Genomic DNA, 15,330 nt, shown 5'->3' on the forward strand with positions numbered 1-15,330 from the left:
CCCATTGAGTTTCTTGCTGTCTTTTCTTTCTTTCTTTCACTTTCTCCCTCCCTCCCTACTTTTTTTTGTCTTTTTATTGTGATGGAAAACACATAAACTTTACCATCTAAATCACTTTCTTACAGTTGATTGATTTAAATTTCTTTGAAGTTTACTTAGCTCTTCTTTTTCCTAAACCATCTTAAATACTGAATCAGCAGTGAGGTAGTGACACTGAATTGTCCCCCCAGCCTCACCCCCCAAGTAGTGAGTCCTGCCAGAATGACCAGTTCCCTCCAGATTTAGGCTTGTTTATGACCCCGAACTGTGTTTATGATAAAAATCCAGAAGAATCCTCCTTTGCTTTCATCATCATCTCCTGGGATTCTCAGTGTTGTGTTTGGGAATATCAGGCTAAGAAAGGGAGTTGGGAAGAACGAAAGGGAAATAAGCAGCTGGGCTTTGCACCCCATCACTCCCAGGGTGGGCCAGGAAGTCTGAGCAGAGGCGGGGTGACCAGAAGGCCAGAGGGAAACCGCACCACCTGGCAAGTGTCTGTGCCCTCGGCACAGGCCAGGCCTCCTGTTAAGAGAGCAGGCGACTCACAAGTGGGGCCGATGCTAAGCCATCATCCAGTGGTGTAACCGTCCTAGAAGGCCTGCTGGTCTCTTCCAGGTCCTCCGTAAGTTACTTCTTTATTTCCGGAAACTAGCACCCGTGTATTGTCAGATTACTGGCAACCTTAGCGTGGTTATGAAATGACAGATGTTCTCTGTGACACCACTCCTGAAAATATGAGACATAACTTCTGCTTCCAAAGGGATGTCTCCTTAAAAGCAGTGTTAGGTGTTAGGAGGCTGCACGTTTATTTGGCAGTGCTCCAAATCGGCTTTGAAATGTCCCTTTTAGGGCTGCCTTCAGCACCTGTGACACTTACTTTCTAAAGGCATCTGTTACAGTAAAGCACGCTCCTGTACAGTTACTGGCTTTTTTGTGAGTGGCCAAAGGTTATCTTTGGCGGGCTTCCCTGGTGGGTCAGAATCTGCCTGCAATGCGGGAGACCTGGGTTCGATTCCTGGGTCTGGAAGATCCCCTGGAGAAGGGATAGGCTACTCCCTTGTGGCTCAGCTGGTAAAGAATCCGCCTGCAGTGCTGGAGACCTGGGTTCGTTCTCTGGGTTGGGAAGATTGTCTGGAGAAGGGAAAGGTTACTCACTCCAGTATTCTGGCCTGGAGAATTACATGGACTGTATAGTCCATGGGGTCACAGAGAGTCGGACATGACTGTGTGACTTTCAGAGGTTATCTGGTGCTGAGTCTGGTGACAAGGTTAGATGATCATACAGAACACTGTTTTTAGTTAAAAAGAAAAGGTGCAGTTTTGAGTGACCAGGTGTTCTTGTTCGAAAATCAAACCAGCTGAATGTTGATGCTGCTTGATGATACGTGAGAGCGAAGACTGGGGGAAATAAATCTCACACATTGAGCTTGACCCTATATCCTTATCACCCTGCTGACATCAGCTTTATCGTGGAGCACACTTGGCCAGTAACTTTGTGTGTTAGCATGATAAATGCCACTCTGGGTTGGAGCAGTGTGCCCAGGTTTTGCGTCCGCTAGTGGCTTCTATGGCTTCCCTGGTGACTCAGACGATAAAGAATCCGCCTGCAGTGTTGGAGACCTGAGTTTGATCCCTGGGTTGGGAAGATCCCCTGGAGGAGGGCATGGCAACCCTCTCCAATATTCTGGCCTGGAGAATCCCCATGGATAGTGGAGCCTGGCGGGTTTCAGTCCGTAGGGTCACAAAGAGTCAGACACAACTGAGCGAATAAGCACAGTGGCATCTACAGGTATTTTGTGGGAGACCACTGTTGTTGGCGGTTCTAGACTTGGAGTTGAAAAAGGTGTTTCAGATTTCTGTAAAACATGGAAAGCCTTCAGATCTTGGCATACACATTTCCTACATAATATACTAACACCAACTTGGTCCACCAGGACCTTGCTCCACACAAGCAGAGGCAGATATTTTCAATAAAGCGTCCTGTTTGCCGCTATATGCCCATGGCTGAGCAGAGGAGGAACTGCCACGTTTTAGGCACTCAGGAGATGCCGAACAGATCCATGCATTCACAGTTGACGTCACTGTTTGTGTGAAGCTTGCAGTGGAAGAATAACATGCTTGTCTCTTTCTCTGTTTCTTGCAGTTGTCAAGTCTAAAAGTTCCGAATCACTCCCCAATGTCTGATGCCTCTGTCAATTTTGACTATACATCCCCCTCCCCATTTGACCACAGCACTGACCAGGAGGAGAAAATCGAAGATGTTGCCAGTCACTGTCCAGCCCCAAAGGAGCTGTACGACGTTGAAGAGGAGGCTGGGCCCCTTTTCCCCAGGAAAACGGCGTCCCATAACGGTATGGAGGACAGTGGTGGAGGAGGCACGGGCGTGAAGAAGAAACGCAAGAAAAAGGATCCAGGGGAGCACGAAGGGGCAGCAAAGGGAAGCAAGGACAGGGAGCCTAAGCCAAAGAGGAAGCGTGAGCCCAGAGAGCTGAAGGAGCCCAGGAAGGCCAAGGAGCCCAGGAAGGCCAAGGAGCCCAGGGAGCCCAAGCAGAAGGACGGCACCAAGAAGACGCGGAAGCCCCGCGAGGCCTCGGGCCCCAGGGAGGCCAAAGAGAAGAGGGGCGGCCCTGACGCTGCAGCCAGGACCAAGTCCAGGAAGGCCAGGTGCGTCCCCTTCTTCCCGCCCCCAGCCCTGGGCTCTGCGTCCACAGCCCAGCTGGCCATGGCCAGGCTGTAGCCCCTGGACAGAGCTTCCCCACTTTGAGCCAAAGTAAACCCACCTCCTCACCTCCTGAGGAGAGAAAGATAGCCTTAATTAATACCGTGCCTGCCATTTCTTGCCATTCCTTTTGGATTAAGAAGAATTAAAGTATGTGAGCACACGCAGGGTGTTGGGGAAGGGACGTCACAGGTGTGTATGGGGTGGGCAGTGATTCGGGAAGCAGCAGCCATGTAGACAGCAGAGGGGCAGCTGTCGGGGGTGAGGCGTGCACAGACCCCGGGTCGGTGCTGGGGGTCTGGGAGAGCCAGGGATGTGTGCAGAGCTCCAGACAGAGGACTGCCTAGACCCCCTGGCTGCCAGCCGTCTAGTGCTGGCGCCTCCCTGGTCCGCGTCTCTCATTCGGCATCTAACGCAGTGCCTGACATGTCAGCAGGTGCTCAGAAAATGGTGAGTCAGGGAGACCAGAGGAGACAGACCACAGGGACCCATGTAGAGACCCGTCTAGAGAAAAGAGGGCGTGGGGACACATTGGCTGTTGGAGGTGACCGCAGGGGGCCCTGGCTAGAGATCCTGTCAGGATCCAAACATACTCTTTATTCAGGGAGCTAAATATTTGTCATCGCTGTACAAAAGTGCGCTTCCCAGGGGGCTCACTGGGTAAAGAATCCTCCTGCAGTGCAGGAGACATGACTTTGATTCCTGGGTCAGGAAGGTCTCCTAGAGGAGGGCATGGCAACCCATTCCAGTATTCTTGCCTGGAGAATCCCATGGACAGAGGAGCCTGGTAGGCTGCAGTCCCTGGAGTCACAAAGAGTCAGACACAATTGAGCGACTGAGCACACGTGCATGCAAATGTGATGTCTTTTGTTCTCTTTCTAAATTCTTGGTGGAAAACATTTAAACTTTCTGAGGTCATACAAAACTCCTCTATATTTAAGGGGAATTTAAGTTCTAAGTGCCGAGGCAGAGTATAGACGGGGAGCACCCATTAAAGGTGCAGAAATTGATTCAGTTGCTAACAGGATGTAAGCTAATGGGGGCATCAGTCCTGTATAGGGTCAGGCAGAGAGGACGTTAGTTTTAAAGAGAGAAAGCATTTTAGAATGCCTTGTACCACAACTCAGAATTTATTTTATGGTTCGGTTCATTTTCAGAAGGACAGTCTGTTGGGACCAGATGGGTAATTGTCTAATCCAAGTTAAAGCTGCCTTATAATATGTACTCTCTTCTCCCTGGCAGGGGATTTTACCTTTTGTTTATCACAGAGGCTTGGGTGGGATCCCAGGAATGTAGTTCACAGCAAATGGACATAAACTAACTTCCTCAGAAGGTCAAGAGAAGTCAGTAAAATCAGGAGTCTGACTAATGAGCAACTTGTGTGTGTGCACAGTTATGTCTGACTCTTTGCGACCTTGTGTACTGCAGCCCATCAGGTTCCTCTGTCCATGGGATTTCCCAGGCAAGAATACTAAAATGGGTTGCCATTTCCTCCTCCAAGGAATCTTCCCAATCCCGGGATCAAACCCGAGTCTCCTGCATCGGCAGGCGGATTTTTTACCACTGAGCTACCTCAGAAGTCCATTGAGCCACTTTCTCAGTGAACCTAGGCTCATCTCTGATGTGGGTGGAGTGGCTTGTGGCGGGGGTATCCGAGTTGAGTTTCTATCTTCTGCCAGTAACTTCCAGATTATTTTGGAGAAGCTGAAATGGTTCTGCAGGGTAGCTACTTGTGAAGAGGGAGACTCAGACATGAGCCAGTGGTGTGACTGAGTTTGGTTATTAGAGGAAGCAGCAAAGAATCCTCCAGGGTGATGTTTTAGAATTAAGGCCATCAGGGTGGGAGGGTCTGAGAGCTCTAATAAGGAGTTTGGTTTGTGTTTAGAAGGTAATAGAAAGTCAGAGGCATCAGGCTCACTTTAGTCACTGGTCTCTGGTGCTTGTAATTTTATCAACTTCTTAAAGGAATTCATGTTTACTCTTTGTGAGACAAGGCAACAAGTATATAGACATTGTCATAGATTCCGTTTGGGGCAACGAGGGGGAGGCATTTCACAAAGCAGGATGTGTGATAAGTCATGTCCTACTCTTTGGGACTCTTTGAACCATAAGTCCGCCAGGCTCTTCTGTCCATGGGATTTCCCAGGCCAGAATACTGGAGTGGGCTGCCATTTCCTCTTCCGGGGAATCTTCCCGCCCCAGGGATCAAACCTGCATCTCCTACGTTGCAGGAAGATTGTTTACCACTGAGCCATCAGGGAAGACAAAGCAAGGTTGGGTGTCAGATGTATGCATAGCAATGTTAAGGGAATTGATTTTTACCTAATGAGGCTATATAAAATATACATGAGTTGGATAAGTGCTTGTGAGTTTGCTAACTGAGAAAACAGCAGATGCTCTTGAGGTTTAGAAATCCAGGAGATACCTTCTGAGAAAATGCTGACAAGTTGGGCTGGTTATCCCTTTAGAAATGTACACAAGATCCAGGAGGCTTTCCACCTCCCTTGGTACGGGAGCAGTGGAAGATTGACCAGTGGATATCACGGAACTCCTCCATGTAGCCCAGGTCCGGTTCAGGACTGTTGAGCCTTTCTGTCTTTTTTATATTTATAAAGCTGCTTCGGCTCCTTTTACTCACGATGCCACTAGTCAGCAGAGGCAGCTCTAGTTCTGAAAGGACATTAATTGATTAAAAAAAAATGTTGATAATTAAGTCATATGTTTTGTGTTCTCTGATTTACTCTCTGGCAGATTGGCTTAAGTACATGTTTTGATTTGAGCCTTTATTGATTAGCCCCTGGATCGCACTCCTCAGTTACAGATGATTCAAGGGACATTTGGATTGTTGGAGGAGCTTCACAGCTGATTTAAGGGCTTCCGGTCTTTTCTTCCTTCAGTCCATCTTGCCAGCTGCCGCCTAGCTCATCTTTCTGAAGCCCCGCTGTTACCTCATTTTTTATGTTTGTAGCTGGTGGTGGTGGTCAGTCAAGCCCCCTCTTCCCTCTCTCCATTCCAGATCAGCTGGGAACCGGTCCACCGAGATGGAGGTGGAGTTAGCAGCTCTACGACTGATGGGCCGACTTGAAACACTTGCAATGGCTTGCGGCCAGAATCGGGCTTCCTGTTACGCCCTCGGTCGAGTTCACCCACCAGCACTGCAGGCGCGGCCCTGCAGAGGGAGGCCTCTGGGCAGTGGATGCTTTATTCCTCCTCTCAGTCTCTCCAGTCCCTTAGGTGCCCATCAGAGAAGGTCAGGCAAGTGAGAGGAATTATAAGAAGGGATAAAGTATGTTTCCAGTATCGTGCCCTCCTCGGGAACAGGGAAGCCTGAAGACATGGGGACAGGGAAGTGGGATTCCGTCTAAGTTACACCTACTCAGACATTTCTGATTGTTCCCTCTGCCTCCAGCATAGAATCAGGCTCCTTTTTCTGTTCCCCAAACCCTTTGGGGGTCTCACCTCTCCTTGCCGCCTGGTCTCCGACAACAGACCTTTCCAGCTAGATTGACCTCATTAGGCCTTTATGAAATTTTTTAAATTTTATTTCTGACTGTGCTGGATCTTCATCGCTCTGCACGTGGGCTTTCTCTGCTTTTGGTGAGTGGGCCACCGTTTGTTGCATTTGGGGCTTCTCACTGCAGCGCACCGGCTCGGTAGTTGTGGTGCGCGGGCCTTGACACTCTGAGGCATGTGGAGTTTTCTCGGGCCAGGGATGGAACCTGTGTCCCCTGCGTTGGCGGGTGGATTCTTAACCACGGGACACCAGGGAAGTCCTCCTCAGGCCTTAAATGAAGTACTTGGTTCCTTCCGCTCTGGATCACTCTTCAACATTATGCCCTTGGTCCCCCTCTCAGTATCCCAAAGTCCTTTCCGTTCTTCAGCTCCAAGCTCACATCCCGCCCAGTTCCTGCACAGAACGCCCACACCTGGTGCTAGAGCATCCCATCCCACAGCTCTCGGGGCCTCACTGGCATCACAAATCAAGAGTTTTGGACCTTGAATAAAAGACATCTAGTGCAGCCCTGCCGCGTTGCGACCAGGGAAACAGAGACCTGCAGAGAAGTGACTTGTTTGCAAGGGTGTGTCATAGACTCAGATGTCCTGACTCCCAGTCCTGTACACTAAGCTCTGCTGTAGGCTGTCTCTCAGTCATAACGCGGGGTTTTCATGTATGTATTTGTCTCCTCAGTAGAAGTGAAGTGCCCAAGGTCAGGACCACCATGCTCTGTGTCTTCTGTGTCCCCGAGGTTGTCAGTTCAGTTCAGTTGCTCAGTCCTGTCCTACTCTCTGTGACCCGTAGACCTCAGCACACTAGGCCTCCTTGTCCATCACCACCTCCTGGAGTTTACTCAAACTCACGTCCGTTGAGTCAGTGATGCCATCTAACCATCTCATCCTCTGTCATCCCCTTCTTCTCCTGCCCTCAGTCTTTCCCAGCATAAGGGTCTTTTCCAATGTTCTTCGCATCAAATGGCCAAGACATTGGAATTTCAGCTTCAGCGTCAATCCTTCCAATGAATATTCAGGACTGATTTCCTTTAGGATGGACTGGTTGGATCTCCTTGCAGTCCAAGGGACTCTCAAGAGTCTTCTCTAACACCACAGTTCAAAATAATCAATTCTTCAGCTCTCAGCTTTCTTCATAGTCCAGCTCTCACATCCATACATGACTACTGGAAAAATCATAGCTTTGACTAGATGGACCTTTGTTGGCAAGGTAATGTCTCTGCTTTTTAATATGCTGTCTATGTTGGTCATAACTTTTCTTCCAAGGAATAAGCATCTTTTAATTTCATGGCTGCAGTCACCATCTGCAGTGATTTTGGAGCCCCCCAAAATAAAGTCTGTCACTGTTTCCACTGTTTCCCCATCTATTTGCCATGTAGTGATGGGACCAGATGCCACGAATTAGTTTTCTGAATGTTGAGTTTTAAGCCAACTTTTTCACTCCTCTTTCACTTTCATCAAGAGGCTCTTTAGTTCCTCTTCGCTTTCTGCCATAAGGGTGGTGTCATCTGCATATCTGAGGATACCTCTCTCGCCCATCTAGATTCCAGCTTGTGCTTCTTCCAGCCCAGCATTTCTCATGATGTACTCTGCATATAAGTTAAATAAGCAGGGTGACAGTACACAGCCTTGACGTACAGCTGAGGTTGTCAGCAGAGAGGTTTGTCAGGTTGTTGGACACGTAGAAGGGGGTATGTGTGTGTTTGTGTAGTTTATATATCATTTTAAAGTATTACATATATATATAATATAATTGTGTTCTTAGAACCAATGGTTAGAGCTCTTCTCCCAAAAACAGGAGCCATACAAGTTACTGTACAGTCACTCCCATTGTTAAATAACAGTAGGGAGTTATGATTAAATATTTTAATCCCATAAATTTTATTATTTTAGGAATGAAAACTTCAAGGTAACTTGTCCAAGATGCCAAACTAATGGGCAGCACTGTCAGGATTTGGCACCAGGCTCCCCTGACCACAAAACCCACTTTGTTCTCTGCAGCTTTGCACCTCTTTTCGCCTTGCTAGGGAAGATGGCAATGGATAAAAGTGGGGAGAGCCTAGTGTTAAGAGAAACTGGTTTTTATCTGTAGGAGACGGCCCCTCTTCTACAGAATTTCAGTTCGCACACTCGATAGGATCCTCTCAGGGACAAAGATGACCCCAACCTTTTCCTGTTCTATTTCTCTTTGCATTTGAGGCAGCAGCTAATTGAACACAGTTTCTCTCCTTAACAGATGATAGGGTCTAGCGAATTTTCCTTTTCAAGGATAATAATTAATAGTGACTAATATTCGTTTATTGCTTAGGGGATAAAAACAACTCAGGTAGCAGGAGCCTTTAAAAAACAAAAACTACCCTCTCCCTTTACCTGCAAGTTACCCTGGAGTGTGAGCCTAGTTCACTCCTTTATTATATAAAACTTAAGCAGGAAAGCTCCTCCAGGAAGCTGATTTAGGTTTTCTGTCATTTCCCTGACTGTGAAATTTAAATTTCACCAGTACAGTTTGCTTTTCTTAAAATTATAGTACCTTTCCTAAGGAGAATGGGGCCACTGGCATTCTCACAGAAGACACCCAGAGACACAGACACACAGAGATACAAATCCTCTTAGAAACACACACACAAACCTGTGCATACATGGACACCATGGCCCACACAGCTGCAGCGTGGGACCTAGGGGTAGGCAGGTTTGCGGGGTCAGGTAATGTTGATAAGGGCTTTGGGAAAACACTTTGAGATTAGAAAAGCACCGGGCCAGCTCGTCAAGCAGGTCAGATTTTTACCAGTTGAGAAAGAAATTTCTTACTGGGCAGCACCACATGATGTAATGGATACTGTCCTCAATGGTTTTTTTGCATCAAACAGTTCTGAGTGCCTATGAATTTTGTATTTCTTTCTTAAAAACGGCCTTTAGTAAAAGTCAGATTCATGGCATTAAAGCACGGCTTGGTGAGCAGGAAAGATGAGCGGTTCCAGTGTATACGAAGCCATCGGGCCCTACTCAATATCCAGGGAAAATCTGAGGGGTAGGTTTATGGCTCTTTGAGTTACTCTTGCAAACCAGGAGCCAAGCGCTTTGACAGAGAGGGAGGTCGCATTTGTAAGCCAGGGTCTTGAGTGTCGGTGTCCATGTTGCTGGTTAAGGGCAGAGCATATACGTTTTGGAATTTCCACATATGTCAGAGCTGGGGCTGGTTTATATTGTCTCTCAAAAGTCAAGAAATGAATCCATGTGCTGGCATAAGTGAAGGGTTATGTGATATCTGCTAGGAATGAAAAAGCCAAAATGAAAAGAAATGAATACTCTGATTAGCCCCAATTTCTGTGCTCAGCTTTTTACCCCCATTTGTTTGGATCTGTCAACCCACAGCAGATTTTTATCCCAAATCCAATAAATTTGATAACGTCCTAGGAGAAAGATTTTACATTTTTTGATTTTTTTCTTTGATGCTCGCTTCAAAAAAGGTAAGCCCCAAACCTTCTGATTATGTAACTGTTTGAGCTGTGAGTCAGCTAAGAACTATGAAGCAGGAGAGGTAATAAAATTCAACCAGGTCAGCTCTGCCTCACTGCTCGAAGGTGAATCACCTGTCTTTGTTTAGAGTGCAGATCTTTATGGAGGCTGAACTTAGGTTCATGAGAGTCCATTGACAGGATTCTTTCTGTTGGGAGACTTGTTTTTACATTCTGATCATTTTATTAGGAGAAAGAAGCAAATATAAAGACATAAATGAGTTCTGAGTAGAGACCCTCTGCTTAGAAGCTACTGGGCTTTCTGTTAAGTAGGGAAGAAAACTAAATGATAATGTCAGAGACCTACCTCTGAAGCTTTGGACTAAATCTCTGTTCCTATTTTTGTAAGAGCTCCTGTAGTTCTTATTCTGTAATTCTTAGGATTTTCTTTTTATATATACTTTTTAAAATTAATCAATTGGGCTGCACTGGGTCTTCGTTTCTGCACACGGGCTTTCTCTAGTTGTGACAAGCCGGGCCTGCTCTCCAGCTGCAGTGCACGGGCTTCTCACTACGGTGGCTTCTCCTGTTGCAGAGCGCGGGCTCCAGGGGGTGTGGGCCTACTAGTTGAAGCACGTGGGCTCAGATGTTGTGGGGCGTGGGCTTAATGGCTCCACAGCTCGTGACATCTTAGTTCCTGGACCAGGGATCGAACCCGTTGCCCCTGCAATGACAGGTGGATTCTTAACCAGTGGACCACCAGAGAAGTCCCCTCAGAGCTTTCTGAATTAGGGTCTGGGGTATAGGAAACCTTTACTCGGTCCATAAGGAAACAGTAATGCTAGGTGAATACCTGCTCCTTTATTTATCCAGTATGTATGTATTACCTCCTGCGTACCTTGCTTCGTTAATGAGCACTTCTGTTGGGAATGGGACAGTGGAGGAAGGAAGATGCCTCAGAGGTATCTCTGAGCCTTGCCATCGAGGGACTTTCACAAGTTAGAGAAACAGCCTGGCACGTGTTCCTAAAACAGGCAAAAATATAAACAAGTGAAAGAACCTAATATACAGAATAGCTGAAAGGATTTAGAGAATTAAGAGTATTTCAGGGAGTTCCCTGGTGGCATGGTGGTTAGAATTCTGTGCTTTCACTTCCATGGCCTCAGTTCAGTCCCCAGTGAGGGAATTGAGATCCCACGAGCCCAAAAAAAAAGTGTTTCAGTTCTGATCTAGGGAGTCCCTTGAAAGAGTACTGCGTTATTAAAGCAATTGAGTCAGTTATTAAAGGAATTAATAGATGAGAAAAGACTTAATAGCAATGTGATGTTTGGGGGGTTTCCAGTTTTAAAATGGTAGATCAAGCATGCTGTTATTTTCCCTTCTTCACCAGATTTTCACTTAATGAAATGACAGGAAGAACAGAAGGGAATAAATTCTTCAAAGATGGGAGGTGTTACAAAGTTCCAGATGTGGGGGGCCCCTGGTCAAGTATTGATGGGTGAATGCTGTGGAGGACGTCCCCGCTCAGAGCACATGCAGGAGCCATGTCTGCAGCAGAGGCGGAAGTACTTCCCCCTGGTGGTGGCCCCCGCAGCCCTGGAGAGGGGCCGGGGCTGGAGGTGGCAGGTCGGGGACCATCTGCAGAGCAGCTGCGTGATCTGGCAGCTCCAGGCTGAAGTCAGACAGTAATTCTAAAGATGCGGAGCAGCTTGTTCTGGAAGAGGGTCTAGGCTCCAGTTGGGCAGGCTGACATCCACCAGAAGGGGGCACAGGCTTCTTTGCCTTTCCCTGCCCAAACCCCTTAAAGGGGAGAGAGGGGCAGCCCCTTGTGTATGCAGAGTCCCAGGTCAGGCCTCCCATTCAGGGGTGAGGCTTGCTGGAGCAAGTGACTTAACTCAGCAGCAGGGAGCCTCACCAGCCCCTGTGTTATCAGCCTCCTTCACGCTAAATATTAATCGGCCGCCAGAGATCCGCAGACCCTGAGGAGAAGCAGTAGAGCAGCAGGAAGAAGAGGACTGACTGACCAGGACAGCTGTCCTCAGAAAAAGCAGTTCAAGGCAAAGAAGCCATAAAGATTTCAAATTAATGTCCTCATATCCAAGATGATCAATACCATGTCTGCAAAACAAGAAATGTGTAATCAGGAAAAAGACATAGTCAGAAAACAAAAAGAATGAATGAAAATTTAAAACATGGTTGCTCTCATTCATCAAAAATTTTGAGCAGAGAAAGGAATAGGGGAGATATATAAGATCTAAGCTGATCGACTTTAGGATGTGGGTAGCAGTTGCTTAATGTTGATGAATAAAGAACTAGAGGCAAGAATGTATTTGGAGTGAGAGAGGTATCTGTCAAGAGCAGATCTTTCTGGCAAGTGGGATTTGGTGCAAGTAGGGATGGCTTGTATGTTTCATTTGAAGCCCTTCTATGTTAAAAAAAAAAGTATTTTCATTTGCTGTGATCACTTTTAATAAGTTTGTTAACTCTGCCTTGTCATCTTATAAGTATGTAATTTTTTTTAAAAAAATTATTTATTTGGCAGCATCAGGTCTCAGTTGTGGCATGCGGGGCTCCTCAGGGTGGCGCCCATTTTCTCTCTACTTGTGGTCTTCACGCTCCAGAGCACTTGGCCTCTGTTAGTTTGAGGCACGCAGGCTTAGCTGCTCCACGGCATGTGGGATCCTAGTTCCTGGACCAGGGATTGAACTCACATCCCCTGCATTGACAGGCAGATTCTTAACCACTGAACCACCAGGGAAGTCCCTGTAATGTTTTTGTTTCTTTTTTTTTTTTTTTTTTTTAAAGCTAGAATGTCACAAACTTGCATAATCTTTGTTTTGATGATGCTAATGATGTGATTAGAGGTTCTGAGAACAGGGAGATACAATTCACATCATGTCTGTAGATAACTCCATCTACACCAAAACCAATAGTTTCAGGGGGGTGTTTTTCTTTGAACCAATATCTTGAAAAAATCCGTGCTAAAGTCAGCCCTGTGTGTATAGATGGGATGAATATGGGTAGCAAGTAAAAGCTGGATTAAGTGTGCAAATGAGCTCCCTGGAGTAACGCCCAGGGTTTCAGTACTGTCCTTCCTGGAACAGGCTCCGAGCCTGTGGCGAGGCCTGGATAGAAGCTATTCTGGAGAGTCGTTCCCCGAGTGGGGCAGTGGCTCCCAGGCTGGGCTCCCAGGGGCATGCACATTTGTGGAAGCAATGATTGACCTCATGTGCTGTTTTCAGTTGTCCTGAATTTGGGGATTATGGCAACTCACTGTGGAAGTAACTGATTGTTTCCTGCTAAAACCTTCATGAGCATTTTGCCAAGTTTAATGTTAAAATGAGGAGATGAGTCATTTGAAATAATGCAGTTTGTCCGGTAGATAAAAATTTTTCAATACCTGGAATCCATGGGGAAAAGTTAATAATAAGACTCATAGCCATGAATCTCAGTGTTCTGACGCGCACCCAGGCTTTTCTTCTAGTACTCAGATCCAGCACTCAATTTCTAACTCTCAATTCAAGCAAACAAAGCTAGAGGTAGGGAACTGGAGATGGAGCTGGGAGAATTTGAGGAAGTCTGTCTTGTGATTAATACTATAATTTTCTACATGGAAGGCAAAAAGGGTACTTATTTTTCTTCTCTTTTTTTTAACTGTTCATTTTGTATTGCAGGATAGCTGATTAACAATGTTGTGATAGTTTCAGATGAATATCAGATAGATTTATGCATTCTCCCCAGACTCACATCCCATCCAGGCTGCCACATAACACTGAGCAGAGTGACACTTTGGTTATCCATTTTAAATATAGCAGTGTGCACATGTCCTTTCCAGACTCCCTAAACGATCCATTCCCCTCAAAAAAAGCGTACTTATTTTTCTAATGCAAACTGTGAAGAGTCAAGGTGTATAAAATCTTGGCTGATGAGACTGTGTAGTAGACAGGATGTGAGAGCGTTTTGGGGCTGAGGGCTGCTAATGAACTGCTGTTGGTCATACCTGATCCTTGTCCTGCATGGATGATACAGTTTATATGTTGGAAGTTTCTTGCATGTCATAAATACCTGATAGATGCTTTCTTTAAAGTGGACATATGGATATATGTTATAAACTCAAGTTGAATTTTACTACTAAAAATAGGTACTTTGAGCCTCTAAAATCTTGTTTGCCATTTTTTTTTCCTGTCCTGTAATGTAATTTGTTCTAACTCTGAAAGCTGGAAAAGCAAGGATTATAAAAATTAGATGGCTTTGATGTGGCCTCAAGTGTTGTTAAACGATGAGAATAGTAGGCCTTTGTATTATGAGAACTGCACTGGTTGCAAGGGACATAAACCCAACGTGAACGAACGTAAGAAAAAGGGGAACAAGTGGTTCCCTGGTTTAGGGAGTCAGAACCCAGGGCTCTAGTCAGGAACTCCACAGAAGTCTTTGTCCCCCAGCCTTCCTGAGCCTCTTTGGGTGTTGGCTCCATCTTTGACGACTGCCTTCCTTCTCCAGATTGAACTGTGCCTGCCCATATCTCTGGGCTCATAGCTTAACAGACCTAGGACCTAGGAGGAAAGAGATTATTCATTTTCCTGCCCACTCCTGCCAGAAATTAGTCCTTTTTTTTTAAAGGAAGGAGCCTTTATGCAGAGTATAAAGAGAAACACTGGGCTGGAGGAAGCACAAGCTGGAATCAAGATTGCCGGGAGAAATATCAATAACCTCAGATATGCAGATGACACCATCCTTATGGCAGAAAGTGAAGAAGAGCTAAAGAGCCTCTTGATGAAAGTGAAAGTGATGAAAGTGAAAGAAGAGAGTGAAAAAGTTGGCTCAGCATTCAGAAAACTAAGATCATGACATCTGGTCCCATCACTTCATGGGAAATAGATGGGGAAACAGTGGCAGACTTTATTTTTGGGGGCTCCAAAATCACTGCAGATGGTGATTGCAGCCATGAAAATAAAAGATGCTTATTCCTTGGAAGGAAAGTTATGACCAACCTAGTCAGCATATTAAAAAGCAGAGACATTACTTTGCCAACAAAGATCTGTCTAGTCAAGGCTATGGTTTTTCCAGTGGTCATGTATGGATGTGAGAGTTGGACTATAAAAAAAGCTGAGCGGCGAAGAATTGATGCTTTTAAACTGTGGTGTTGGAGAAGACTCTTGAGAGACCCTTGGACTGCATGGAGATCCAACCAGTCCATCCTAAAGGAGATCAGTCCTGGGTGTTCATTGGAAGGACTGATGTTGAAGCTGGAACTCCAGTACTTTGGCCACCCAATGCGAAGAGCTGACTTATTGGAAAAGACCCTGATGCTGAGAAAGATTGAGGGCAGGAGAAGGGGACGACAGAGGATGAGATGGTTGGATGGCATCACTGCCTCAATGGACATGAGTTTGAGTAAACTCCAGGAGTTGTTGATGGACAGGGAGACCTAGCATGCTGCTGTTCATGGGGTCGCAAAGAGTCTGGCACAACTGAGCGACTGAACTGAACTGAGTCCCACATTGGCCTTGCTAGGTCGCGTGTCCATATCTGGACCAATTCCTGCAGTAAAAGGACTAGGACACCATAGCCCAGCCTGACTCTCTGCTTACTCTTGTGGTTTGGGCGTCA

The 15,330-nt window shown here is 46.3% G+C and overlaps 1 protein-coding gene across 1 annotated transcript in view; it reads left to right on the forward strand.

Annotated features, from left to right (window-relative positions):
- The window catches only part of CHD6 (chromodomain helicase DNA binding protein 6), a 153,287-nt gene that overhangs the window by 19,020 nt on the left and 118,937 nt on the right, over positions 1 to 15,330 (forward strand). Inside the window, exon 3 of the mRNA XM_027558527.1 lies at positions 2,183 to 2,703. Coding sequence (XP_027414328.1) covers positions 2,183 to 2,703 — 521 coding nt within the window. The remainder of the gene's footprint in view (positions 1 to 2,182; positions 2,704 to 15,330) is intronic.

The sequence above is a fragment of the Bos indicus x Bos taurus genome, chromosome 13 (assembly GCF_003369695.1).
Source record: "Bos indicus x Bos taurus breed Angus x Brahman F1 hybrid chromosome 13, Bos_hybrid_MaternalHap_v2.0, whole genome shotgun sequence".
In the NCBI taxonomy this organism is placed as follows: domain Eukaryota; kingdom Metazoa; phylum Chordata; class Mammalia; order Artiodactyla; family Bovidae; genus Bos; species Bos indicus x Bos taurus.